Source organism: Apis laboriosa, unplaced genomic scaffold, assembly GCF_014066325.1.
Source record: "Apis laboriosa isolate Shangri-la unplaced genomic scaffold, ASM1406632v1 scaffold5_cov152, whole genome shotgun sequence".
In the NCBI taxonomy this organism is placed as follows: Eukaryota; Metazoa; Arthropoda; class Insecta; order Hymenoptera; family Apidae; genus Apis; species Apis laboriosa.
The window spans coordinates 1419655-1445820 of record NW_025223857.1 but is presented as its reverse complement, the minus strand read 5'-3'; the positions used below and the strand labels follow the sequence as shown (position 1 = coordinate 1445820).

The window sequence follows — 26166 nt, the reverse complement described above, 5'->3', positions numbered from 1 at the left end:
ACTTAAAATTTAAAAGAATTAAAAGAAATAATTAATATTATATTGCTAAATATTAATACCAAAATTCACATGCAAAAGAATAGGTATGATAAAAGAATGAAAACGGAAAATCAAATCGAAATATTTATCATATTGTTTTTTATGTTTAGTTTAATTAATTTGTTTAATATTTTTAATACGGAGATATTTTTAAGATGAGATAACTTGTTTCCTTTATTTAATGAGCTAACTATTGTCATCATCAATTCATTCTTTTCTCCTGCAGTTGTATCGAGGGCTGCAGGAGAAACAAACTAGAGGAAGTGGGGGCGTTTGAGGAGTATGTGGATACCAGCATCACAATTGGAATTGCAGATGGCGCCTGACCTGCGTCACTTCGGCTCGCCATCGTTCTGTTCAAGTTGGTGAAAGAGGAGGGAGGGGCTAGTTGTCTCTACTTGTAGTCTTTCTACAATTCATCCTTCGTTTTGTCGGCTACTGTTAGCGCCGATGACGAGGTATTTGAAGATAATTTGCAGTATCGAAATAAAACGATCTAATCGTGTCTAAAAAGAGAAAAGAAGGAAAAGGAGGGAGGAAATAAAGATCCAACGAACATATCCGATTTTTTCGAGTCTTGAAAATTAAAACATCGTGATGTATTCGGTGCTTCTGGTTGGCAGCATAAATCGATTAATATGAGATCGTGGATTTATTAACATATCTATTTACAACGGTCATTTAATCAGAGGATAACCTGCTTCAAGCGAAATAACTGCTCGAGGTTTGTTTTCTAGTCAACAAAATCGAGTATTTAATCTCCTCCCTGTTTTTCTTACGATATGCATACACATGTATATGTTTTAAACGGTACCTGTCAAATCATCATTCGTCTGTAAACCGGAAATCACTTGGAGAAGCGGAAATTAAACACGCGTGTCAGAAAACCAATTTTCTATAATACTTACGTACTTATTTACTATATCTCTTTATATTCACGTTAAAGTTTTTTTACTATTCATTAAAATTATAATGAAGATATATATCTTATTATGAAAAAAAGTTATAAAAATTATCTTGGAATAAATGATAATAAAAATAAGAGACGAGATATATAAAAAAATCTAATGTTCGTATTATTGATTCATTTTGCGATCGATCTTTATTAACTCAATATAGGTAATATTATATAATAATAATATACAACTTATTGAGAATAATTATATATAAAGATTCAAAAAAATAGTTATTGAAAATTAAAAAAAGTTAATCAATTTTTATTTTAATATATATAAAATTAAATACATTTAAAATATCAAAATAGTAATCATAAAATATAAAAATTTAAATTAACTTGAAATTATATTTTATTTTATCAATTATATATTATTTTAAATAAATAGTATATATATATATATATTTGTTAAAATTTACCTTTTAAAATAAATATAATTTTTTGTAAATACATTAACAATTTTAAAAAAAAATTATAAATTTAGATATAAATTTTAAAAAAAAGTATAAATTCAAGATATAAAATTTCCCGTAAATCAATGTTCTTATATAAAGTATTTATGAGATCAAATCTTTTATTATTATTCTATACAAATTAATACATAAAAAACGAATAGAGGTCAATTAAATTATATTATTTTATATATTGAATTTTCTTCAGGAAATAAACTTAAAAGAATTAAATTTCATGAAAATGTTCGAACGTCTTCTTCGTCAGCAATTTTATAAGTAAAGAAAAATGGCGTCGATAGCTTCTAGATCGCGCAACCGCCGAGTATGCTGTATTCTTACTTCCGTAATGTGCACCAACATTTTTCTATGATAAATTGACCAATAAAAATTTAAAAAAAATATCTTTTTAAGAAAAATTAAGTACATAATAAAAATATATTTCAATTTTTTAATTGAATTTTTAATTAAAGGAATCACTTTTAATATCTATAAGAAATGTATACGATATGAGTGAGTTAATGTTAATGTCATCGGAAAGTAGATAAAGGTGCAAACTAATGGAAAAGTGAATGTTGTTTTTTTATCTTGTTATATAGTTCAAAAGATTTAGTAGAAATAAAAATATTTTGATACGTGATAGGAATAAGAGAAAACAGACGTGGAAGAAAAGAAATCTTGTTCAAGATGTCAGGAAGACTACCCCGATTGCGTGCACTTCGTCCACGACCTCAGCATTTTAAAACGGAACCACATAAGGAAAGTAACCTTAAAGAAAACCGACGGGAAACTGTAATGAAAGAACACGATTTACAAAGCGAAGACATTTCCTACAGTGTCAAAGACGATGATACTATAAAAAAACATGAACATGAGGCATTCGATTATTCGGAATCCTCACAAAATTACGAGTGCAAAACATGCAAACCTTCAAAGTCTCTGTCGAATCTTAAGGCATATCTCGATCATCTAAAAAAAGAGCACAAACAAAAGGTATATTATTTTAATTGTAATAATTATTGTTATATTGAAACAAAATATAATTATTTTTTTTATTAAAAATTTAATACATTTATTATTTTTTATTATTAATAGACTTATTATTTAAAAAAATAATATAAAATTTATATTATTTTAAAGGAATAACAATTTATATTAAAATAAAATATATATAGTATATTATTTATAAAATTTGCTATATAATACAATAATAATTTATTGATAATATAAAATTAATTAAATTAATTAAAATTCTCTTCATATGAAATAGTAATAATAAAAATAGTGTTTATTTATATTTAAAATCTTAATAAAGAAATGTATAATAATTTTTAGGGAAAATTCATGCGTGATACTGGAAATCGATGTTCTATGTGCTCATATGTTGCATTAAACTCAAGAGATCTTGAAACTCATCAGAGAGTACATCATTTAAAAAGAAGATTTTTCCGTTGTGCTAAATGCTCTTATGTAACACATGTACGTGCTCGCTATACAAAGCATGTGAAATATCATTCTATGCCAATGATTAAATGTGATGCCTGTGATTTTCGTACACCATACAAGGTTGATTGAAGTTTTTTAAAATGTAGCAAATTAATATTTTTTTTTTTTTCATAAAATATTAATAAATATTTTTTTTTATAGTGGAATTTAGATAGGCATACTAGAAATCATGGAGGAGGTGGAGCTTTTCAATGCCGTGCTTGTAATTTTACAGCTGATATTAGACAAAGTTTAACAGTACATGAAACTAATCATCATGAACCTCCAGTAGGTCAAATAAATCGTAAATCTAATACACCTTTCGAACGTAAACCAAGAAATAGTCCTAAACGTTACAATCAGGTAATATAATAATATTGTAATATATTTTCTCAATTATTAATTCTCAATTATTAATTATTTATAAAATAAATCAATTTTAGGTGGGTGCAAGTGATTTTCGAGAATCATTGCATATATCTGCAAGTACAACAGTCTCAATTAGTCCTGGAGACACATTCATTTCTGATCAATCTATGGAAGATAAAAGAAGTGCAATAGCCAATGCAGAATGTATAGCATTGAAATGTGAAGAAAAAGGTTGTCAATTTATTACTGCATGGGATTCTGAGATGCAAAGACACTTAGCAGAATGTCATATTCCAATTACACCAAATAAATCTAGAAAACCACTGCCAATGTTAATTCCACTAAGTCCTGCTAAATTAAACAATATTAGCACCAGTGGACCTTCAACAACATTATTAAAAGTTCCGCGTGTCAGGGTAAGACCGGAACTTGCACAAATTGCAAGAGATACAGAACTAGCAAAGTTATATGGGAATAAAGAAGTTAGTCTTTTTTTATATTAAATATATCATCTATATTTAATTGATTATTCTTATAATGTTTTAATAATTTAAATAAAATTTAAATAAAATTTTTACAGGCTAACAACTTAAAGAAGGATGCGAATAACGCGGCTGATTTATTTGAAAAAAAAAATGCTTCCTTCTTTGATAAACTTAAGGAAAAACTTACAACGACAGCATCAATTAATAATGGAGTAGCGGAGGTAGCTGTAAGTACTACGAACGATTTGAAATGCTGGTGTACTTTTAAAGCTAGTAGCATGGAAGAGCTGGCTTGTCACAAACAAATACATCACACTGCTCTCAGTGTATCTGTGGGCACAACGCGTTGCCCGAAGTGCAGAAGACGTTGCAAAAGTTCGACTGATCTACAAGTACATATGCAGTGTTGTCATTCGACAAGCAATGATACATCAATACACAATAGTTTAGAAAAATTATCAAATTGTTCAGAACTCCGTGTGACCTCGTATCGCGGTGAATATGCATTCCCAGCGCAAATGGATTGGGACGTTAATCTCAGCGGACTGAATTCTTCTGGATCATCGGTATGGTGTTTCATAAAAATATTTACTTAACGCGTGCAGATGAATAATATGAATACACGCACACGAACGAATAATAATAACAAAAATAATAATAATCATGCAAAAATTGCAATACGAGAGTCAACAGATCTGATTATATTTCTTAATTGGCATTAATCATATTTTAAAATACATTGATATAAACATTCTAACTGGCTATTACAATTATATATTTATAATTAGCTTAAAAATTATAAATTTCTGTTCTTCGAAATATGCAACGCTTTTAATTATGTTAATGTACATTTTTTCTTTATTATTTATATATTATATATATATATATATATATTTTTTTTTCTATTATTAAGAATGTGCTTTAAGTGTTACTTATGGCAGTCGAGATCATAGATAGTTGTGTTTTCGAATATATTAATACTTAATTTTGATAAAGGTAGTCAAATCTTTTGTCAGGTTGAAGGCTCCTCGACGCATCCAAGTGGCCGACGAGTATTCAAATGCCCGCATTGTCCATTTTGGGCATCTACCGCAAGTCGTTTTCATGTTCATATTGTCGGTCATTTAAATCGGAAGCCATTCGAGTGTTCCCTATGCGCATATCGCTCTAACTGGCGATGGGACATCACAAAACATATTAAACTTAAAGCAGCTAAAGATCCAGTTCATATGACTGCCAGAGTACTTATGACGGATGAAACAGGTCGACGGAATTATTCCAAATATAACAAATATCTTGCACAGGTGAAAGCACAAATTTCACTTACATTTAAACAATTCTTTTAATAGTGCAAAAAAAAAAAAGGTGCTTGTCAATTTTTATAGGCGCACTGATTTTTCTCGATACTACTTTATAATGAATTTTTTTTTCTGTGACAAGCACGTGTGATGATCCTTGTAAATAATTAGAGAAACTAAATTATATTTAAAAAAAATGAAAGATATAATAAATTATATTAAAAATATTTAAAGCGCTTGGACACTTGATTGGTGTTATGATATTAATCTGATTTCGATTCGACAAGCATATTCTTAGTAATTAAAACCGACACGATAATATAGAAAATTTTTCATATCTTTTAAAAGTGATTTATCATTTTATAATAAATTTTATTTTTTATTACTACAAAAGAAATTCTCAGTGTGCCAATTAGTTGTGTTGTGCTGAGTAATAATTCTTTTTCGTCGTGCAGCAGTGTATATGCTTATGTGTGATAAAAAATTCTATATTACATATAAACTTTTCGTTTTTTTCCTAGGTCGAGCAACAATCATGGGAAGATCAAATCATGGAGGAACGTAGTGTAGAAGAAATGAACTCTGATGAACCACCGACTAAATTATTGATAATGAATCGCAACGAATATCTACAAACATCGGAGCCTTCTTCTACTTCTATTTCAATTGCGTCTGCAAGCGAAGGAAATCATAATCTTAACACCATTAATATTGGATTAAGACCACCACCACCTCTTAAAGCTGCTGTGAGAAATCGAGGACAATCTTTACTTAAAAATAATTTGATTTCTCCCCATGCTCAGACTGGATCAGCCACAGTCACAGATGAAAATAAACGCACAATGTGGAAATGTAAACGTTGTAATTTTCGACATTCCAATAGAGAAACTGTCTCTATTCACGTTAAATCACATAATGAATTCGAATGTCATGGAGATGAGAAAGTATGATTATATTTTAATATTTTTATTTTTTAATATTGTTTAATATATCAAAAAAATAATGTATTTATGATATGTACAACAGAATGCATTTGGTTGTGAAGATTGTCCATTTTTTGCATCTGATGCAGCATCTTTGTCGATGCATAGAATTCATCATCGTCCGAACTTAGAAGCTATTTTTAAATGCTACTTATGTCCATATTATGTTAGCACAAAAGCGTATGTATTTACATATCGTTATTATCATTAAATATATCAAAAAATATAATATATTTTTGGGAAAAATTTATATATTTTATTCTTGTAGGGAGCTTTTAGATCATGTCAGACTTCATGGAGAAGAACTTGCCGTAGTACATCAACAAACTATGGATTATAATTTCTCTACTAAATCTAAAGTACATCGAGCTTTAACCAACGAGAGTAGTAAGTTGAAATTTTTTATAATTGATTAAATATATAATTTTAAATTGATTATTAAATTTAATTAGTATCATTTAAAAATAAATTATGCAAAATCATTTTTTTAGATATTAATCGCACAAAACAAGAAAAGTCTGTAGAACAAGTGATTCACATAACAACGCAAAATAATGTAACTTGTTTCACCAATGCCTCGAAGAATTCCGGAGCACCACCGCCACCACCATTGCTCCTTGATACTCGAGCATTGCCTGAAGCTCCATTAGTATGGGTGTCCCGACCAGATGGTACACTCGCAAAAATGTTAAAATGTCGTCACTGCCCTTTTGTTTCTTCACGACGCGCGGAAGTCCGAGATCATGAGACTATGCATCTCGATTCTCCCAGTAATGGTCCCATAGTCGCCTGTACAGATTGCAGTTTTACTTGTACACGACGAGAAGTTATGGTTGCGCATACAGATATGCATTCCGGATCTTTAGGCACTGTTCATTGTTTAGTAGATGATTCAAGGCCAGATTCACAGCAATTAAGTGACTTGGCTGCGCTTCTTGGTTTCACTCATTCTCCTATATTAGGTTCAGAACCTGATTTACGGGATTTAAGACTTGTTCATTGTTGTAGCAAATGTCCGGCACGATTTCTCTGTGAAAAAGAATTAAGAATTCATTTAAGATATCATTCTACGGAATTAGCTTATTCTTGTCAATGGTGTTCCTATGCCGCTCGACAGCCAGCTCATCTTTTAGCTCATCAAAAAGCACATTCCACGGAATATCAAGAGCGCACTAAATATTTATTGTCTCTATACGGTCATTCACAACGATATCCACCACCTACTACAGCTTGTGTTGAAACAAATAATCAAGACTCAAATAATTCGTCATCTACCGTTGCATGGATTGTAGTTGAAGTTACAGAAACTTCAAACAATGGATTTAATAATATCACGAATAACACAAATCAACGAACTGGAAATCAAGTATTTACTTGCGCCAAATGTCCAGCTCGTTATTTTAAATTAGATGCTCTAGAGTATCACATGACTCTACATGGATCGAACAATAGATTCAAGTGTACTGAGTGTGACTATTCATCAAAAACAGCTCAGAACTTAGTGAAACATCAAGTCGTTCATCGACGTCAAAATGAAACAAATGACTTAACTTCAAATTTGACTCCATCTCCTGATCCACAATTTGGGCTTTTTATGCGTGGAAATCCTAACTTTGTATATCCTGGCTATTTGAGAAACGGTCGATTAAAAGAAAAACGGTACAAATGCCATAAATGTCCATCTGCTTTTGAGAAACGAGAACAATATAGAGTTCATTTGACTCTGCATGGTGCAAAACAGAGATATCGATGTGATACTTGTGACTATTCCGTTAAATATTATGCTAATTATATTCAACATCTAAAGAAACATCAGGCAAATGCTGAAGCACAAGCTTCACGTAGACAATTTGAAGATGATACGATTACTATTGATAGTGATATTGTTTCTGATAATACAAACTCAATTTCACGTTCAGGAAAAACACTTAAATCATCAAATAATACAACTTCAATTATATCTACAAATGGAATATCAGTGTTAAATTTTGGTGGAGCACAAGCCTCAAATCAAGATAAGCAATCTTTATTGTTGTTACAAAAGAAAGGGGTACTTTTGTCTTCTAATAATGAAGTAGAAACATTACGATGCCAAAATTGTCCGTTTTCTACATGTGATAAAGATATAATGGATGCTCATAAGCGACGACATGGCATTGAAAGAATGACGCCATCTTGTCCTCATTGTGATTATATACCACGAAAAGATGAAAATGTTGGTGAACATATTAGACTACATTTTACAAGACTTTATAAACCAGAATCCTATCTTATCATAGAATTATTAACATTGACAATGAGAAAAATAACTTCGAATGGAAAGGAGGAAAAACAAAAGGCTGCCGAATTACTTTTTAAAGAATATGCGGACGGAAGATTCTTTCCCTTTACCGATACTAATTCCTTTGGTAGTTCTTCTGCTATGAATTACAAAGAAAAAGTTATAGTGGATCCAAATACGGGAGAAACAAAACATTTAACTGTTTGAAAAAAATTAAAAAATAACTATATAATGTATATTTTTTTGTATATAACACATGTATGGTGCATCTTAGATATTTATGAATATTTTCTAGATTTCTTGATTCTTGATTTCTTGATTTCTTGATAAATTATAAAAAAATAAGAAAAATTATTATTCAAATATATTTCAAATAATAGATTATAGAAAAAAATCTACGCAAATGATCATTAAACTCATAATTGCTAATGTACAAAAAAATTTGATCAATGATATAATTCTATAATTGCTATTATTATTATAATAAACAACACAATCATAATTATAATCATTGAGATGAATATTTTTTAGCACCATATCTGATATATAATAAATAGGAAATATTCACACACACACACACACACACACACACACACACACACACACACACACACACACACACACACACACACACACACACACACACTCACACACTCACACACTCACTCACTCACACACACACACACTCACTCACTCACTCACTCACTCACTCACTCACTCACTCACTCACTCACTCACTCACTCACTCACTCACTCACTCACTCACTCACTCACTCACTCACTCACTCACTATTCATTTATTAAATATTTCTTCATATACATAGATTAATGTATTGTATATAATATTAAAAATCAATCTTGTATGATATAATAATAAAGAAATATTACGTAGATTTACTACGTTTATATATCTATCAATACCTTTTAATTTTTTTTAAATATTCTGATTATTCTATTTTTAAATTTTTTCTTTCAATTTTAATAATCTGTACACATATATGGAATATTTTATGAAATATAATCGCTATACAATTTTTGGAAAAATTATTTTTAATCATTTCATTTACCAAAATATTATTTTTTTATTTTTATCATTTTATTAAACATTAATAGTTTTAAAAGAGCATTAAGAAATATTTTAATAAATTTTTGTAAAGAATTGTTTTATAAATAATGAATATAAATCTTTTGCGTAGGTGGAGATAGTTGATAGATATATAAATATTCCATCCAGCGCTAAATCTTGGAATTTCGAATTGTGAGAAAGTTGGATCAATAAAATCCTATGGGTTTCGCGCATGACAAAATTTATTTTACGAATTTCTTAAGGTTATAAGATGAACTATAGAAAATTGTGCTGCACTGAATGCAATAAATAAACAATATAATAGATTCAGATAAATGCGGAACAATGTTTGAAGGTGCCATAGCGGCGTTCTTGAATCGTCTTCTGGGAAAATATATTGAAAATTTAGATATTGAACAGTTTAACATTGGTATCTTTTCTGGCGATACTTGTCTTATCGATCTTAAATTAAAACCTGAAGCTTTGGTAAGTAAATTTTACTTTTATATTTAATATTTTTTTTGTAATATTATTAAAAAAAATTTAATATAAAAATTATTAATAATTGATTTGTAGTATCAACTTGGTCTACCTATTAAGGTAGAAATTGGTGTAATAGGAAAAATTATTTTAAAAATACCATGGTCTGGATTATTTTCTCAACCAATTATTCTTTGTATCGAAGTAAGAAATTGTATAATAATCCTTTAATTAATATTATTTTTAAATGATAACAAATTCATTATAATATATTAATTTTTTAAAGGATATTTATATTGTAACTGTGCCTATTGCATATGGTCCATATGATGCTGAAATACAAAAAAGATTAATAAGGGCAGAGAAAAAAAAAATATTAGAAGATTTAAAAGAAGATGAAACATTTAAAACAGGTAATTCATAAGTTTATATAATGAAATATTTGTATAATTTTTAATATGTGTAATTGACTTTAGAATTATTTGATCATTTATTGGCATCTGTAACAAAAAATTTTCAAATTACTATAAATAATGTACATATTAGATATGAAGAAAAGTTAAATGGATCTTTGTGTGCTTGTGGTATCTGTATTCAAAGTATATCAGTAATGACTACAAATAGGTAAATATATAATTTTTTTATTATTTACTTACAATGTATCTATTTTTTTAAATACGATATATTCTTTCATATTTTTGAATTGTAGTAAATGGAAACCTGGTGTTAGTACTAATAATTTGAGTACAATTTATCAATTAATAAGAGCAGAATCTTTGAGCATATATATGGATCATGATACAGAATCTTCTTTTATAAATATTAAGCATGATTGGAATATTTCTAATTTTCTAGCATGGAAAAATATAATGCATAGAGCTTTGCAAACTTTTGGCATGAGAAACAAAGAATTTCAGTTTTGTAAGTTAATTTATATGAAGATATAATTTTATGTTAAATATAATTAAGAAAATTGATAATATGTTATAGTATTAAAACCATTTACTGCAAAGATAAAAGTAATTATACATAAAGGAAATGAGACACAAACATCTCGCATGTTGGTTGATATAGTACTTCATGATGTAGCAATGCAAGTTTCCAAAATGCAATATGTTATATTCTGTCATCTTTATGATTCGTTATTACGTGCCATTATCAATAAGTATATATATATATATATACATATATATTGTTATTTTATGATTTATGAAATATATATATAAGTTGATATTTATTTTTTGAATATTATTTTAGACCATACATAAAATATCGTCCGAATGAAATTGTAAGGGAAAATCCATCAGCTTGGTGGAAATATGCTTATAATTCAATTTTAGATTACAATGTAAGACCATATACTTGGACAAAAATCATTGAACACAGAAAAAATTACAGAAAATATAAAGAAGTATGTTTGCAAAGCTTGCTTCGACCAAATGATACAGAACTGAAATTGGATTTACAAAAATATGAAGATTATCTAACTATTTTAAACATGGTAATAGCAAGAGAACATGCTAAACAGGAATTGAAAAATAAAATCATTGAAGAGAAACATCAAAATGTGAATACTAATATTTCAATGCAAAAATTAGTACAAAATATATCTATGATTAAAGAAATACAAAATAATGATATACAAAATTCGTTGCATCATAATTCAGAAAGAAAAATAAAATTGGAAAAACTACCTCAACCAATTGGTATAATTATCTCAAATTCATATAACTTTGATAAATGTATGACAATGATAATTTTTTATATTTTATTTTAGACTATAAATTCAATTTTACTTTAGCAAACTGTTGTTTGAGTCTTTTAAACCATGATAGAGAAATTCTTGTTATATCTATAACTCAGCTCTTGACAAGTGTTGAAATACGATCTGTGATGTCTGCTTTTAAAATATCTGCTCGAGCTGAAAGTTTTGTAATTGAAGGTGTTTCTACAGATGGTGATCTAGTGCCTTTAATCATGGTTGATAATGTTCTGACAGGTATCAGAATAATTTATTAAGAAAATAATTTATTTATTAGAATTAATATTGATTTTATTATTATTTATTTTTACAGGAAATGTATCAACTAATTTTTTGGCAGTAGATTTTGAAAAGAATGGGGAAACTGTGGATCCAACTTTTGATGTTTCTATAAAATTAGAAGCTATAGAAATAACTTATCATCATGTAATATCATCATTAGATAAATATATTTAGAAATAATAATTCATTCACAAAAAAATTATATCTTATTATATTTTAGCATGCTATGATAGAAATTATTCAATTTTTTAAATTTAATGATTTGCATATTCAAAGAACAATTCTATGGGTGTATAAATTATATGACAACATAAAAAGAAATTTTCTAATTTTGGTAGATAATATCGTTTCTCAGACGCTTCGAATTAGATTTAAAATAGATATCAAAGGACCATACATTGTATTTCCTGAATATGGATCAATACAGAAGTATGTATTGATATTGTATTGATATTAGATATTAATAAATTTTTGAATTTATTTAAGTCTAGAAGTTAAGTCTATTAAGTCTTAAGAATTTATTATGTCTAGAACACAAAAATATTTTAGAGGCGGAAATATACTTGTTATGGATTTTGGTAACATAAATTTGTCTAATGAACTTCAAGCTACTAATTTACAACTTGAAGATGCAACACTTATGGAATTGGAAGAATTACTTTACGATAGAATACATATTGAATTTTCTGGCGCTCAAATATTATTTTGTCATTCAGGTTGTTACATTTTCTTCTATGAATCTTTCTGAATTTTAATATATTTGTTTAAAATATTTATTTTTTTTATTATAGGAGATGATTGGAGATCAGCTCGAAAAAGAAAAGATTCTGAATATCATTTTCTACCAAAGATACAAGCAACTACAACTATTTCATGTAGTATAAAACCAGAATACTATCAATTACCAAGGTAACTGTTAATTTTATAAGAAATCAATTCATTATAATAATATAACTATAATTATAATTAAAATATATTTATTTAAATTTTTATATAATTTACATCACTTTTTTAGAATCAAAATCAATGTTTCTATTTCGAGTATAAAGTTTAATTTATCAGAAAATAAAATACAATTGATTATTTATTTCTTAAATATATTACTGTTAGCATACCAACAAAACATACAAAAATACAAAATCAATTTAAAACAATATATTTCCAAAAAAAATTTGAATAAGATTTTCATATCGATGGAAGAACTTAAAAATGTACAACGTAATATATGTCTATCATCAATTGAAATGGTGGAAAACAAATTTACGCACGTGACTAAGGATCTTTTGACAAATCATGTTCAAAAACTAGATAGGTAACAATATAAAATTATAAATTATATTATATATAAAATTAAGTTTAAATTCTAATATACATATGTATATAAACAAAAAATATTTTTAAATATTCTTATAAAGTATAATTATCTTATTATAAATGTATTATATCTAAAAAAGATTTTTTATATAACAGAAGTATTGTATCTTCCGAAATTAGTGAAGAAGATTTGGAATTATTATCAAAAACTATAAGTTTATCTGGATTCGATGATAATGTGTCTCCATATAATCATATCAATCTCTTATTAAGATTTGCTATTGGAGAGGTGTTGTATATGTTTTATATTAAATCTTTGTTTTAACTTTTATATTTTAAATTTTGCAATATAATGATACTTTTAAATGTTTAGTTATCAATTCACTTGGGAATCATACATTATAGAAAAGAAGAACCTTATTTAAATTTGAGATTGCATACATTATATTTTGAAATTGCAATAATGGAATATGGACCTGCTGTACAATTTGGAATAGGATCTATTCTTTTGATAGATAAAACAAATGTGGGAATAACTGGTTCATATTTAGAATTAATATCTACCGAAGAACCGCACGAAGTTTTTATTGTATCATATCGTAAGGTACTTTGTGATGAAATTTTTTTTTTTTATTTCTTTAATTTCTTTATATTGATATTATATATATTTTAGGTCAAATCAAATTGTCCTGATTTCAAATCTCACTTTAAAAATATTGAACGATCTCTTGTTATAAACATATTAAATATTAATATTAATGTTCATAGACCTGCATTATTAAAGATACGAAAATATTGGTATAATTTAATTAAGTAAATATATATTTATATATTATTTTTTTTATCAGGTAATAAAAGAAAATATGTATAATAGATAATATTTTTTTAGCATTTTTGAAAACGATAATCTCTTCAACTTCATAGAGAGTACATGTTACAAGATTTTACAATGGAAAACAATAAAAGAAGACGATCCACCTATTCCTCCTGGTAAAGAATAATAAATTTATCATAATTTTTGTATTATCAATTTTTTTTAATACTCTAGTTTTTTTTTTTTTTAGGTGCTATTAAATTGAATTATTCTGCTCGATTTAGCGCTCTCGTTATAAGATTTTGTGATAAAGATTTAGATTTAATAAAAATGCAAATTTTAGGCTTGGAAAATGATTGCATTTACAATGCTAATGAAAGAATGATATTACGTGCATATCTTAGACATTTATCAATTGAAGATTTGAATGAAGATACTCTTTATTCAAAAGTAAATATTATAGAATATTGATAAATTATAAGTATTAATATTTCTAATTGTTAAATATAATTTTATTTTTAATTTAAAATTTTTTTATAAGATTTTAACTACAGAAGAGGATAAAGTTTTTGACTTCAAATATGTGAGACATATACCAAGATTATATACATGTTCAGACATTGATACGAAACAAGATGATGTAATGTCAGATGGAATATTTAAATTTTCTATTGGGAGGATGAATTGTGTGCTTATTTGTAAAATTTTATATGATTTAAAAGTAAACATTTAATATTTATATATTTTTATATTTTCAATATTCATATATTTAATATCATTATTTTAAGAATATGATATCAAAACTTTTTTTTATTTTTATAGTATTTTTTAGCACCATTTTTTCCTATATATTGTTTGCAATTTAAAAAATATTTAGTCAAAAAAATCATAAATGGAATTGATGAATTTAAAAGAAGTGCAACCAAATTGCATATATTTATTGATATTCAAGGTCCAATATTTCTATTACCTCAACGAAAAGAAATTCCAAATCTTCTAGTATTAAATACAGGAATATTATCAGTTGAAAATTTCTTCAAAAAAATCGATCAATCTATTCAAAATAAAATACTTAGTAATGACATGAATCAATTAATAATTGATAATATTTTAATAAAATTAAATAATATAACTGTATCCAGAGCAATTATGACACTTAGTCATGATTTGGAAATTCAAGTAAGATTTAATTTTTTGTAAAATTATTTTTTGAAAATTTTATTTAATTAAGTAATATTTAAAAAAATTGTAATAAATAATATTATTAAATAAATTTTCTATTAATAGGAACCAATTGTTGAACCAGTACATATTCATTTTGATATTAAAAGAAAAACAGAATATCGTAGTGCAATGGAGTTTCAAACATATGGTTTATTTAACATTCAAGGTTCTATGGATTTTGTATATATTAATTTGAGTCAAAAAGATTTAAAATCCAGTATACTTGTATGGAAAGACAATATTTCTAAAATTATTCTTTTAAAAGATGCATATAGTGAAACACAATCTTCAACAATAGATCATGTGAAAAAAGTTAATAATGAAGATGCGATGGTAAAGAAATTGGAAGATTTTCTTACACACAATAAAAATTCTATATGTGAAATTAATACAAATTTAAGTTTAGAAGGATTACAATTGAATTTATTTTTAGACTCAGAAGAGGTAAAATATCAATTTAATTCTGTATATTATATTATTATATTTTATATATAATATTAATCTATATTTTTTTCAATTTTCAATTCAGGTATTAAGTTCTCCTGTTCGCGACTTAAATCATGGTTTATGTAAATTAACTTTTGGTGAAATAATCAACACATGTGCATTTTATAGTGATAGAAGTTTAAAGATGAAACTATCTCTTCAAAGCTGTTTTTTACAAGATACTCGAAAAGAATCTGAATCTTTAAGAAAGTTAGTATTTTAATTTTTTTGTATTCGTTTTAAAATAATTCCTAAGAATAATATCTTAATTATAAATTGAAGAATAATTCAATCACCAGCAAGACAAATAGGAATGCAATCTGAATCTATATCCATTTCGATGTCTCCTATTGTTGATATTATGTACACTCGTGCTCCGGCTGGAGAAAAATGTTTTGATGCGCTCATCCAGGAAGTCAGAATAAATTTGTCTGTACCATTTGTAATGCATCTAACTCGGTATATTATGGATTCCTTCCCTGGCGATCAAATTGAAGAAGGAATTATTAATCATGGATATGAAAATAACAATTCTACAATAGTAAAGTATTTTATTAAATCAAAATTAGTTTCTTTATTATTATTCTTTATTAAAAGAAATAGTTATTTCATAATACTCATAAATATTTATCTATAAAAAAAAGCATTTATTTTATAATTATTTTTTTTTAAAATGAATAAATTTATTTTTAAATCAAGAACAGGGATATTACTGCAGAAAAAAAGAAATTAAAATATGTACAATATTTTACAGAAGAACCAGGTATTTATACATATTTATTGCAATTTAATGTTATTATTATTATTTTTCAATATATAATTATAATGAAAGTGAAAAAAATACTATTTATTTAAACATTAATATTTTATATAATCTAGATGCTTCAGTATCTGTGAGAATACATAAACCAGAAATTCTATTTTTTGAAGACTTTAAAGTAAACAATGCACATATAATTCTATTACAAGCAGAAATATCAATTGAAAGTAGCAGACATAGTTGTTCAACATCAATTGTTTATACATTTACTGATGTGCGTGCTAAATCAAAAAAACAAGGAAATTATTCACATCATATCTACTGGTTATTATGTCCTTGTGATATTGAAATTTGTAGAAAAGAAGAAGCACCCGATTTCAATATCAATTATACCATTGCAGTAAATAAAATTGATATTCATCTATCTGCAGAAATCATACATACATTTATCAATGTAAGTATCAATATTTCAATCAAAATTTGATCAAAATTTTTTTTATTTGTAATTAATAAAATATAACAATATATAATAAAAAAATATATACATATTTAGATACTGAATGAAACTACAAGTTTTATAGATAGTATTAATATGAAATTAGAAGATAGATTTGTGAATCAAGATTTTAACATGCACATTAATTTATGGACACCAAAAAAAATTTCAAATGTACCATACAAAAAATTATATGATAGTAAGTTTCATTACATGAACGAATTTTTCTATGATTTAAATTCTTATACAGATTCTTTTATATATATATATAAGAATACATAATTCTTATGCTTTACAGATAATTCACATCTAATATATGAATGTAGAGATCGAGTAATAACTTTTAATTTAAAACCATTAATGCTATATTTATTATTGGAAATAGAATATTCAATGGAAAGGTTTCCTGTTATAAAAATAGAAAGTATAATTACAATTTCTATTAATGATTGGTTTAATGATTTTACTCTAGAATCAAATGCAAAAATTTATGCATTTTGTTATAATATGGATTACAAAAATTGGGAGCCTTTGATTGATCTATGTTCAGAAGATGATATGACGTATAAATCATGGGAATTAATGATAAAAGTAAGTTTTCTAATAATGAGTATAATAATTTCTTATATTTCATATTTTTCACTATATTATATAGATATATCATGGTGAATCATTTATGATAAATTCAAACTCAACTGATTTATATCAGTATGTAAAACAAAATGCATTAAAGATCAAGAAAAAGAGTTTTAAAAATATTGATCAGGATATTACAGACATGATTTTCATAACTCCAGATCACTTAAATATAACAAAAACAAATGGTATTTAAAACATTATTCTTTATTTGAGTAGAGAATTTGCAATTTGTAAATTGTTATTTATTGTTAAAATAAATAAATATAATCATTTTAGAGGCAGAATTGTATTCAACATATGAAGATTCTGATACAGATGATGAAGAAGGACAGAAAAATTTAATTAGAACTTCCAATTATCTATTCAATAGCAATAGTAGTGAAGATGAAGATAGCGATAGTGATAATTCCAGTACAAATGAAGATGAAGGATTAGAATTGACACCTGAATGCAACATTGATTCCTGTAAAAAATTTATTATATTGACTCTTATAATTTAGAGATTCGTATAAATTTTATTATAATAAATTTTTAATTATAGTTGGACAACTTGGTCATGAACCAATAAAATCAAATGATATGGCAGTATACATTATCATATCTGCAGAAGACAAATTCAATATAGTAATTACTCCAAATTTAATTACTATAATAGATATCATTATGAATGCATTTCAACAAGCTATTAATGGAATACCGGTAGTACCTATTAATATGAAACAATTAAATCTTCAAAATGCTATTGGTCACGAAAGTTATATAGAATATCTCGTCTCAGAAGTTAGTATAGAATCATCTCAATTAATATATTATTTTCTAAAAAAATAATTTTCACATTTATTATTTTTTTTCATTATAGGAGAATAGTAAAAATATTACACGAATTATTGCCAGTGAAAATTATCATGATATCAGTCCTTCTGCAAGTATTCCTAGTAGTCCTGAATTAGAGACTCATTTGGATCATGTAAGCTCAAAATTAGTAGATAGCGAAATGGATTTCATTGATCTTGATACAAATTTACAAAATCATTCAATGCCAATACAAGATATATTTGAAGAAGATTCTTCGATCAATATATATAAAAAAATTACTGGAGAAGTCTTACGAATTATTTTTAAAGGTATTCTTAAATATAAGAATATTATAAAAAAAATATTATTATTTTTCTTATTGTAATCATAGGATTTGAGGATGTTTTGGTATATTGTCCTAAAAAGCAGGGATGTAATTTAATTCCACTCCGACCTATCAGACATGAAGTTCGCTATCATTTGATTATAGAAGCTAATATTAATAATTATTTATACCGCACAATTACCGTGCGATCACCGTTATTGGTAAAATATATATTCATTGTGATTTTTTTTCATTGCAATTTTATTTTACAAAAATTTTTATTGTAGTTTCGAAATGAAACTTCTTATGCATTGGGTCTTTATTACAAGAAATCATTGCTAGATAAATTAGGACTCACATGTATTGGTAAACCTACAAATCCTTTTGATGATAACATCAGGATGTCAATTATCGAACCGGATTCTACTTATAGCATTCCTTTATATATAGCTTATCATTTTCCTATACATATACTGCCTGCTTATTTAGAGTAAGTAGAAAATAAATAGAGTGAAACATTTAATTTAATATTAAAAGAAAAATCTTTTTCTAGAAAATATCAGGTGAGTGAAGAAGGAATTTATTGGAAAGAACTAAGCGCAACGAACTTAGTTAAAGATATTTGTTGTAAAATGAAGGAAGATGAAAGTAATTCTATATTTTATGTCAAAGTATCCTGCAATGAAATTCCAGTAATCACTAGACCAAGTTGTCAAGTACCAAATTATTTAATAAGCATTTGTTCCCCTTTTATTTTCAACAATCGATTACCATTCGTTATAGATGTTCATATACCTGCTATTAATTATGAAGTTAAAATTGAACCAGGAGAAAAAATAAATATACATTCATTAAATTGTAATATCGATATTCAATTAATTTTTAAGGTATGTAATTTTAAGATAATATAAAAATACTAATTGATATAAGTTATTTTTAATTTTTTAAAGATTCAAAATTATTTGGCTGTATATTGGATTGGAATGATAAAATTGAATACGAATTTGGAAAAAAAATTTGTTGTAATGAACACAGATAGTGAATTAGAATCTACAAAACCATTTCTATTGTGTGTGGAATTGTGTAAAATTACAAGTTGGCATATCATTATTCAATCTCAATATTGGATGATAAATAAATCCGGATTACCTTTATTCATTCAAGTATTTTAAAAAAATATAATTATATAAAATATAATTTTAAAAAATATAATTATAATATATACATTTTTAACTTAATCAATAATTTTTAATCAATAATTTAATATTCTTAGGAATGCCATTCTCATATAATTAATGAAATACCAGAAGAAGAATTGATGATATTTTCTCAAAAGAATAATAAAAAATCTATGGTTAAATTAAAAGCTCATCAATCTGAATGGTCTTTGCCTTTTGGATTAGAAGGAATTACCTCTATGTCTTTAATTGTATGCAAAGATATAGAACGAGGAAGAAAATATAAAATTTTAACAGAAATTGAAAGTTCTCGTTTGTCTCCTAATTTCACAAAAATTATCACATTTCTTCCCTATTTTTATATTAATAACAAGATGAAAAGAACCTTAAGATTTATGGAAGAAAATGATCAAGCTGATTTATGGAATGATCTTCTTCCTGGACAAAATATACCATTCTGGCCAGTTACGGAATCAATGAAGATGAGAATAAAATGGAGAAACAGTCAATTGGTATCACAACATTTCAGCATTACACATACGGGAAAAACAGTTTTAAGAATGGATAATGGAGTAATTAAATAATTTTACAAATTAAAATTATATTTTTATGTATACAAAAATTTTAATTAATATGAAAAATTTGATTATAGTCGGCAGTTACCGTAGAAATCAAAGGTGGGATTAATTCTCCATATTATATTATATTTCAAAAATACAACGCAGGTGATATACCTGTAAGAATAGATAATTTTTGCGACGATTTGTTTCTAAAAATTAGTCAATATAATTTGGGTCAAGTGGTTTTAATAAATCCATTCCAAAGTCTACTATATACTTGGGATGATCCCACAAAAATCAGAGAACTTGTTTGGAATGTGTACAATAATAAAAAAAATGGTTATAGTGCAAAATTTGAAAAAGTAAAATATAATTTATAATATATTGAAAAATAAAAAATAAGATATGATATAAAAATAAGATATAAGAATAAGAAAAAAATTAATACTATTTATATTGTTTATATTATTATATTTTTTTTTAGGATGGATATGGCCAAGAAATTGTACCACTTTTAATTGTTAACAATTGTAATGACAGAATATCTTCGACTTCTTCGATTAAATCTCAAAACAATAAATTAACATGTTTGGAAACTACATCTAAAGATTTTAACAATGAAAATAATAATTATAATGATAATTGTGCAAAATCATCAATATTAAAGTATGCACAGGCAAACAAAACAGTAGTTTATTGGGTAAGTTATATGGAGGGAAATCAACGAATTTTGCTATTCACTCAAGAAGAAACAGTGTTCTTAAAAGCAAAGAGTATTATTGATCCTGAACCTAGTAAAAAAGAAATATTTGTTTCTTTTGCTGGTATTGGAGTCAGTATTGTGAGTATATATTATAATGAATTGAATATTTAAAAATATTTCTATAATTTGAAGTTAATTTTATGATTATAGATAACAAAATCTAACGAGATTTTAAAAGAATTAATGTATGCTAATATAACTGATTCTGCAGCTCATTGGGAACTTTATTTCAATAAAAAATGGAAAAGTTTATCGTTAGAATTAAGTGCTTGGATAGAAAGCAAATATATAAATTCTTGTAAAAAAGCAAAGTTAGAAAATTTTATCGATGTAAGTTAAATACTTTTATATGAATATTTTAAATACATAATTTGAAATTAAAGAATTAAAGTTCAAGAAATAAATTTCAGGTTGATTTGGTAAAAATGCACATGACCAAACCATTTTTCGGAAGATTAAGAAGGACTTATTCTCCTGGAATTTGGTTACATTGCAGAAAATCTATGTCATTAACATATTTACAAGGCTATATTCATAGAATACAAGTACATTTATAAAAATCTTTAATTAATGTTATTTGAATATTATTATTAAATAATAATTGGTTATTGTAGGTGGATAATCAAATTCGTAATACTACAATTCCAGTGATTTTATATTCAAATTTGCAAAAGAATATCATCAATTATGCAGGCTATCATAGATTAAAACACTGTGTAGAATTTACATGTTTAAAACAAAGAAAAATAAATTATGACATCTACAAGTATGTAATTGTTACTAATATTAATATTATATTATATAACTGTGTAATTATAATCAATTGTATTTTGCAGGAGTATTTGTGTTATAATTAGAGAATTCAATCTGAATTTACAAGAAGATTTTCTTCTCTCTTTAATCGATTTGATCCCAAAAAGACCAGAAACTAAATATTCAATTGCTGCAAAATTAAGAAAAGATGTTTCCAGCATCCATTTTTTGCCTTCTAATAAAACTAATAATGTATATATATTTTTTATATATATTTTCTTTTTTATCATTAATATATTATCTATTTCTATTATTTTTTTATAATAAAACTATAGATAAATTATATTTATCTATTAGTAATATATAAATATAAAATTGCAGAATATGATTAAAAAAAAGAATATAATAGAGCATATATTTATATCTCCAATTTTAATACGCTTAATATTGTTGGCTGATGCAGAAAGTGCTAATATTTATAACATTAATGATATAACAGATTATAAGAATATTATTCGATTTATTTTCGAATATTCTGAAAAGGGAGGATCTGAGAAACATGCTGAATTCAGGTATAAAAATATCTTATAAAAATATTAATATAAAAATAATTTAATCGTATTTTTATTAATTTTATACAGATGTTCATATATTTATGGGATATCTGAAGATTCTAATCTATTTTCTATTTTAAATGTTAAAACAAAAAAGTTGATATACAAAAAATTTCAATTAAAATTTATTTATTGAGTTATTACTAATTAAAATTTGTTAAATAAAGCAAGACAGAAATAAAACAGAAACAAATGAGACAATGATAAAAATGATAATGATATGATAAAAATAAAATGTGATGATCTTGCTTTATTTTTGATTTCATCTAATAATTCATCTAAAATTTAAATTATTTGTAACTTAATAAGCTTTAACATTTTTATATACAAATTTATGTGTTTGTTTTAGTTTCTAGAAGTGAAAAAAACTATTTCATGATATTATATTATATTATATTAACATCTTATATGTATAAAATTAACATATTTTTTGTTTTACTTTTAGACTTTCATGTTATCAAAGAAATTTAATCACAGTTGACACTGATGAACTTTTATTAGATTTATCGCGATCTTATATTATTCAAATTATGCAACAATTTCATGTTTTAATTCGTTCCACTACTGTCTTGGGGAATCAATATGGTTATAATTTCAAATCGCCAGGAGATAATTTTTATGAATCTAATATGGTAAGTTAAAAATAAATTAAAAAACATTTTAATTTTTTTATTATTTTTTGTTTCTATTTATTTCTTATAATTTTATAGCTGATTCTATGCAGAGAAGAAATAGCAGAAAAATTGAGCTATGAAGTTGCATGTCAATTGGGCTATACTACATTAGATACCACACAAATAGTTTTTGATTTTAACAATGTAATTAGGGTATGTTAAAGTAACAACAAAAAAACATTTTTACAATATTAAAAAATTGATATCAAGATAATCAATTAATATCATTTTTATTTTAGATAAAGGAACCATATATTCAAAATAAAGATGTACCTCCTTTAAATCCTTTGATACAAACTTCATTTTCTACAGAAATTGAATTTGAAAGTTATAGCTTAGTAACTGCCTTTATGAACAGTAAGTATAAAGTAATGCTTCATGATGTACATAAATTTTAATTGCATAATAATATTTGCAGGTATTCACCAAGAAGAATTAAAATATTTCTTTAAAACTTTAGCAAAAAAAACGTTGATATTTTTTAATACTGAAAGTTTTTCTTTAAAAACTCATTCAAAAATAATAACAGATATTATAAAAAGGTAGTATTAATAATGTATTATGTATGATTTGAATGAATTTATATTTTAATTATATATTTTAGAGCACAAGAAATAGGATATAAATTCATATCTCGAATACGTTTACCACGCTATATCAATCCTTATAAGGTAATAAATTTATTAAAATATTATTTACGAATAGAAATATTAATTAATAAATAAATATTAATAAATAATTTGGACTTATTTTTTTCTTTTTTTTTTATTAGGGAGTCGAGATATTTTCAATGCATAAAGCAAAAGGAATGCATCTTCTAAGCATAATCAATAAGAATCCTGGTATTGAAACAGATACATATTGGGCACATACTACTTTATCAAGTGATGGAAAACATATAGCTCTGGTTTCATTACAGTATGTATATGGAAGTTAATTTTTCTATTTAAAAGAAACAAATGTTTTAATTAATATTTCATTTACAGGCGATTATATTTTATTGAGAAAGGTTGCACATGGGGATCTTTAAATGTAAAATGGACTTTGGAGACACATCAATTACTATCGCCTCCAACAATAGTCAATAATAGACTTATTTTACATGTAAACAAGGTACTTACTTCTTTAATATATATACAGATTTATCATTTAGCTTTATCTAAAAATTTTAATATAATGAATTTATCTTACCTGCAGAATGAAGACACTCTGTCACCCATAGCAGATTGGTATTTGGAGAGCGAAGCAAAAGATATTCTGGAATGGTTGTGCCGGAAAATAAATATAGCGATGATCTTGAACATGGAGAACAGTATATGTTCAAAACAAGTTGTATAATTGGAATCCAAGCTATAAAAAGAGAAAGATAATTATATATTTAAGATAATCAGGCACAATAAATTCTCTAACAAACGCAATACCTCCTTGTGTTTATATTGAAAACCTATATCTAAAAGCAACATTATCATTTCTTCTACAAATACAATGGTTTTTCTCATATAATTCAACTTTCATATAGTTTAGAAATTTTCTGTAATATCACGAAGTTTAAAATATTCATATACATACATATTCTCATACTCTTATAATTAGTTTCTATATATCATGGATTCATGTGTCAGAGTTAGACATATCTACATATTATAGTCATTTGGATAAAGTACGTCTAGTTTATTTCATAATTTATTTACAAAAAGTCTTAGTAAATTACACTTACAGGCATCTCCACTCGAACTAAAGTAAATAATTTAAGAACTACACGTATTTAGATATCTATAGAGTAGGATACTTTTTGGGGTCAGGGAGAAGCTGGGATTAGGGAAAGTGTTCTGTTTTAATGTTTTTATCTCATCATTATTATTTTTCTATTCTTTCTCTATCCTCCTTACCTGTTTATCTTTCAAATAAAATCGAATCTGAATATTTTCACTTTTCCTTGTTTTTTTTTTTTATTTTACATATGCTACCCTTATGAGAACCAAAACACCGATCAACTTATTTGGGAAATCCGTTTCTACAAAATGAGAAAAGGAAATACCGGCATAGGTGTGCAATGACGAAATCGAATGTAAATTGTCGTTTTGGCGGACATTAAAAATGAGAGTGGTTTTTTTCTCGCTTTTTTCTTTCATTCCATTACATTAGATAAATGTATATGCAAAAACCGTCGAAATATGTGCAAAAAGCTGACAATGGGGGGAATAGTACTTGTTAGATTTTTTCCGTTTACAATAACATATGCGCTTTGAAAAGCATAAGTTTCATGATTATAAATATGTCCCATTGGAATCACTTAAATGGCACGATCGAGAGCTTCGATCCGAAAATTCTATGTTTAAATTTCTCTGCATATTGTTCGGAATACATTACATAATTTCAATACATTATTAAAAACTGTCTTTCTCCATTTCCCTCTCTCCCTCTCACACTCTCTCTCATTCCCTCTCTTTCTCTCCTACTCTCTCAGTCTTTCTCTACTTCGTACATTTTTCTTTTTTTTAAAGTTGTTACTACTAGTTTTATTTTCTTTGAACTCATATTTATTATTTAATACGTGTTCAAATTTGATCACAATGGCATTTAATTATATTTATATATAAGTAAATTTATTCTGAAAACTGAAATAAATATTGCTGATTCAAAAAATTTTCTTTTATATAGAAAATTGCAAAAAAAGTATAATTAGGAATGAAACATAAAACAAAGCTCATTAAAAAAAAAAAAAAAATAACAATGTGAAATACTATTTCGATAATTTTCACAGAAATGGGATAGCATTTTTTGTAAAGTATGCAAGTATATTAAGCTGCCACTTGTCCANCACGTAATGCGTACAC

General features: G+C 25.7%; 2 protein-coding genes across 8 annotated transcripts; both read left to right on the top strand.

Moving 5' to 3' along the window:
* Nucleotides 1-8887, top strand: LOC122718321 (zinc finger protein 91-like). 5 transcript variants are annotated; one of them, XM_043943252.1, is made up of 11 exons: nt 1-497; nt 2087-2436; nt 2779-3009; nt 3091-3291; nt 3372-3779; nt 3878-4348; nt 4799-5086; nt 5602-6024; nt 6107-6243; nt 6332-6450; nt 6555-8887. In XM_043943252.1, exons 2-11 carry the CDS (start codon nt 2131-2133, stop codon nt 8549-8551), a joined length of 4581 nt encoding a protein of 1526 aa, XP_043799187.1. In that variant the 5' UTR covers nt 1-497; nt 2087-2130; the 3' UTR covers nt 8552-8887. The 5 variants fall into 5 exon arrangements, with proteins under 5 accessions (XP_043799187.1, XP_043799185.1, XP_043799190.1 ...); XM_043943250.1 differs by having other exon boundaries at nt 2-497; nt 3878-4009; XM_043943253.1 differs by lacking the exon at nt 1-497 and adding an exon at nt 1743-2011.
* Nucleotides 8888-9504: 617 nt separating this feature from the next.
* On the top strand, nt 9505-26152 carry LOC122718178 (vacuolar protein sorting-associated protein 13C-like). Of its 3 annotated transcripts, none has more exons than XM_043942990.1 (51): nt 9505-9896; nt 9987-10094; nt 10177-10303; nt 10367-10514; nt 10600-10811; nt 10881-11055; nt 11148-11596; nt 11668-11889; nt 11966-12078; nt 12155-12363; nt 12484-12650; nt 12726-12843; nt 12950-13246; nt 13405-13537; nt 13622-13852; nt 13922-14061; nt 14138-14238; nt 14313-14512; nt 14604-14783; nt 14885-15241; nt 15350-15730; nt 15816-15982; nt 16055-16313; nt 16472-16535; nt 16652-16986; nt 17086-17227; nt 17327-17619; nt 17684-17852; nt 17944-18132; nt 18209-18447; nt 18527-18791; nt 18854-19008; nt 19075-19277; nt 19341-19674; nt 19738-19950; nt 20061-20537; nt 20618-20887; nt 21010-21366; nt 21439-21618; nt 21699-21833; nt 21903-22054; nt 22125-22293; nt 22423-22613; nt 23101-23287; nt 23366-23482; nt 23569-23686; nt 23748-23871; nt 23934-24000; nt 24102-24247; nt 24316-24442; nt 24527-26152. In XM_043942990.1, exons 1-51 carry the CDS (start codon nt 9756-9758, stop codon nt 24665-24667), a joined length of 10194 nt encoding a protein of 3397 aa, XP_043798925.1. In that variant the 5' UTR covers nt 9505-9755; the 3' UTR covers nt 24668-26152. The 3 variants fall into 3 exon arrangements, with proteins under 3 accessions (XP_043798925.1, XP_043798924.1, XP_043798926.1); XM_043942989.1 differs by having other exon boundaries at nt 12466-12650; XM_043942991.1 differs by lacking the exons at nt 9505-9896; nt 9987-10094; nt 10177-10303; ... (4 more) ...; nt 11668-11889; nt 11966-12078 and having other exon boundaries at nt 12207-12363; nt 12450-12650.
* Nucleotides 26153-26166: the final 14 nt, after the last annotated feature.

Excerpts from the sequence above, each read along its gene's own strand:
- LOC122718321 (XM_043943252.1), top strand. The coding sequence starts at position 2,131 with ATGTCAGGAAGACTACCCCGATTGCGTGCACTTCGTCCACGACCTCAG. Across the intron at positions 5,087-5,601 it reads ATAACAAATATCTTGCACAG|GTCGAGCAACAATCATGGGA; the intron begins GTGAAAGCACAA and ends TTTTTTTCCTAG. Across the intron at positions 6,451-6,554 it reads AGCTTTAACCAACGAGAGTA|ATATTAATCGCACAAAACAA; the intron begins GTAAGTTGAAAT and ends TCATTTTTTTAG.
- LOC122718178 (XM_043942989.1), top strand. The coding sequence starts at position 9,756 with ATGTTTGAAGGTGCCATAGCGGCGTTCTTGAATCGTCTTCTGGGAAAA. Across the intron at positions 17,228-17,326 it reads ATACAAAAAATTATATGATA|ATAATTCACATCTAATATAT; the intron begins GTAAGTTTCATT and ends TATGCTTTACAG. Across the intron at positions 24,443-24,526 it reads TTATTTTACATGTAAACAAG|AATGAAGACACTCTGTCACC; the intron begins GTACTTACTTCT and ends TCTTACCTGCAG.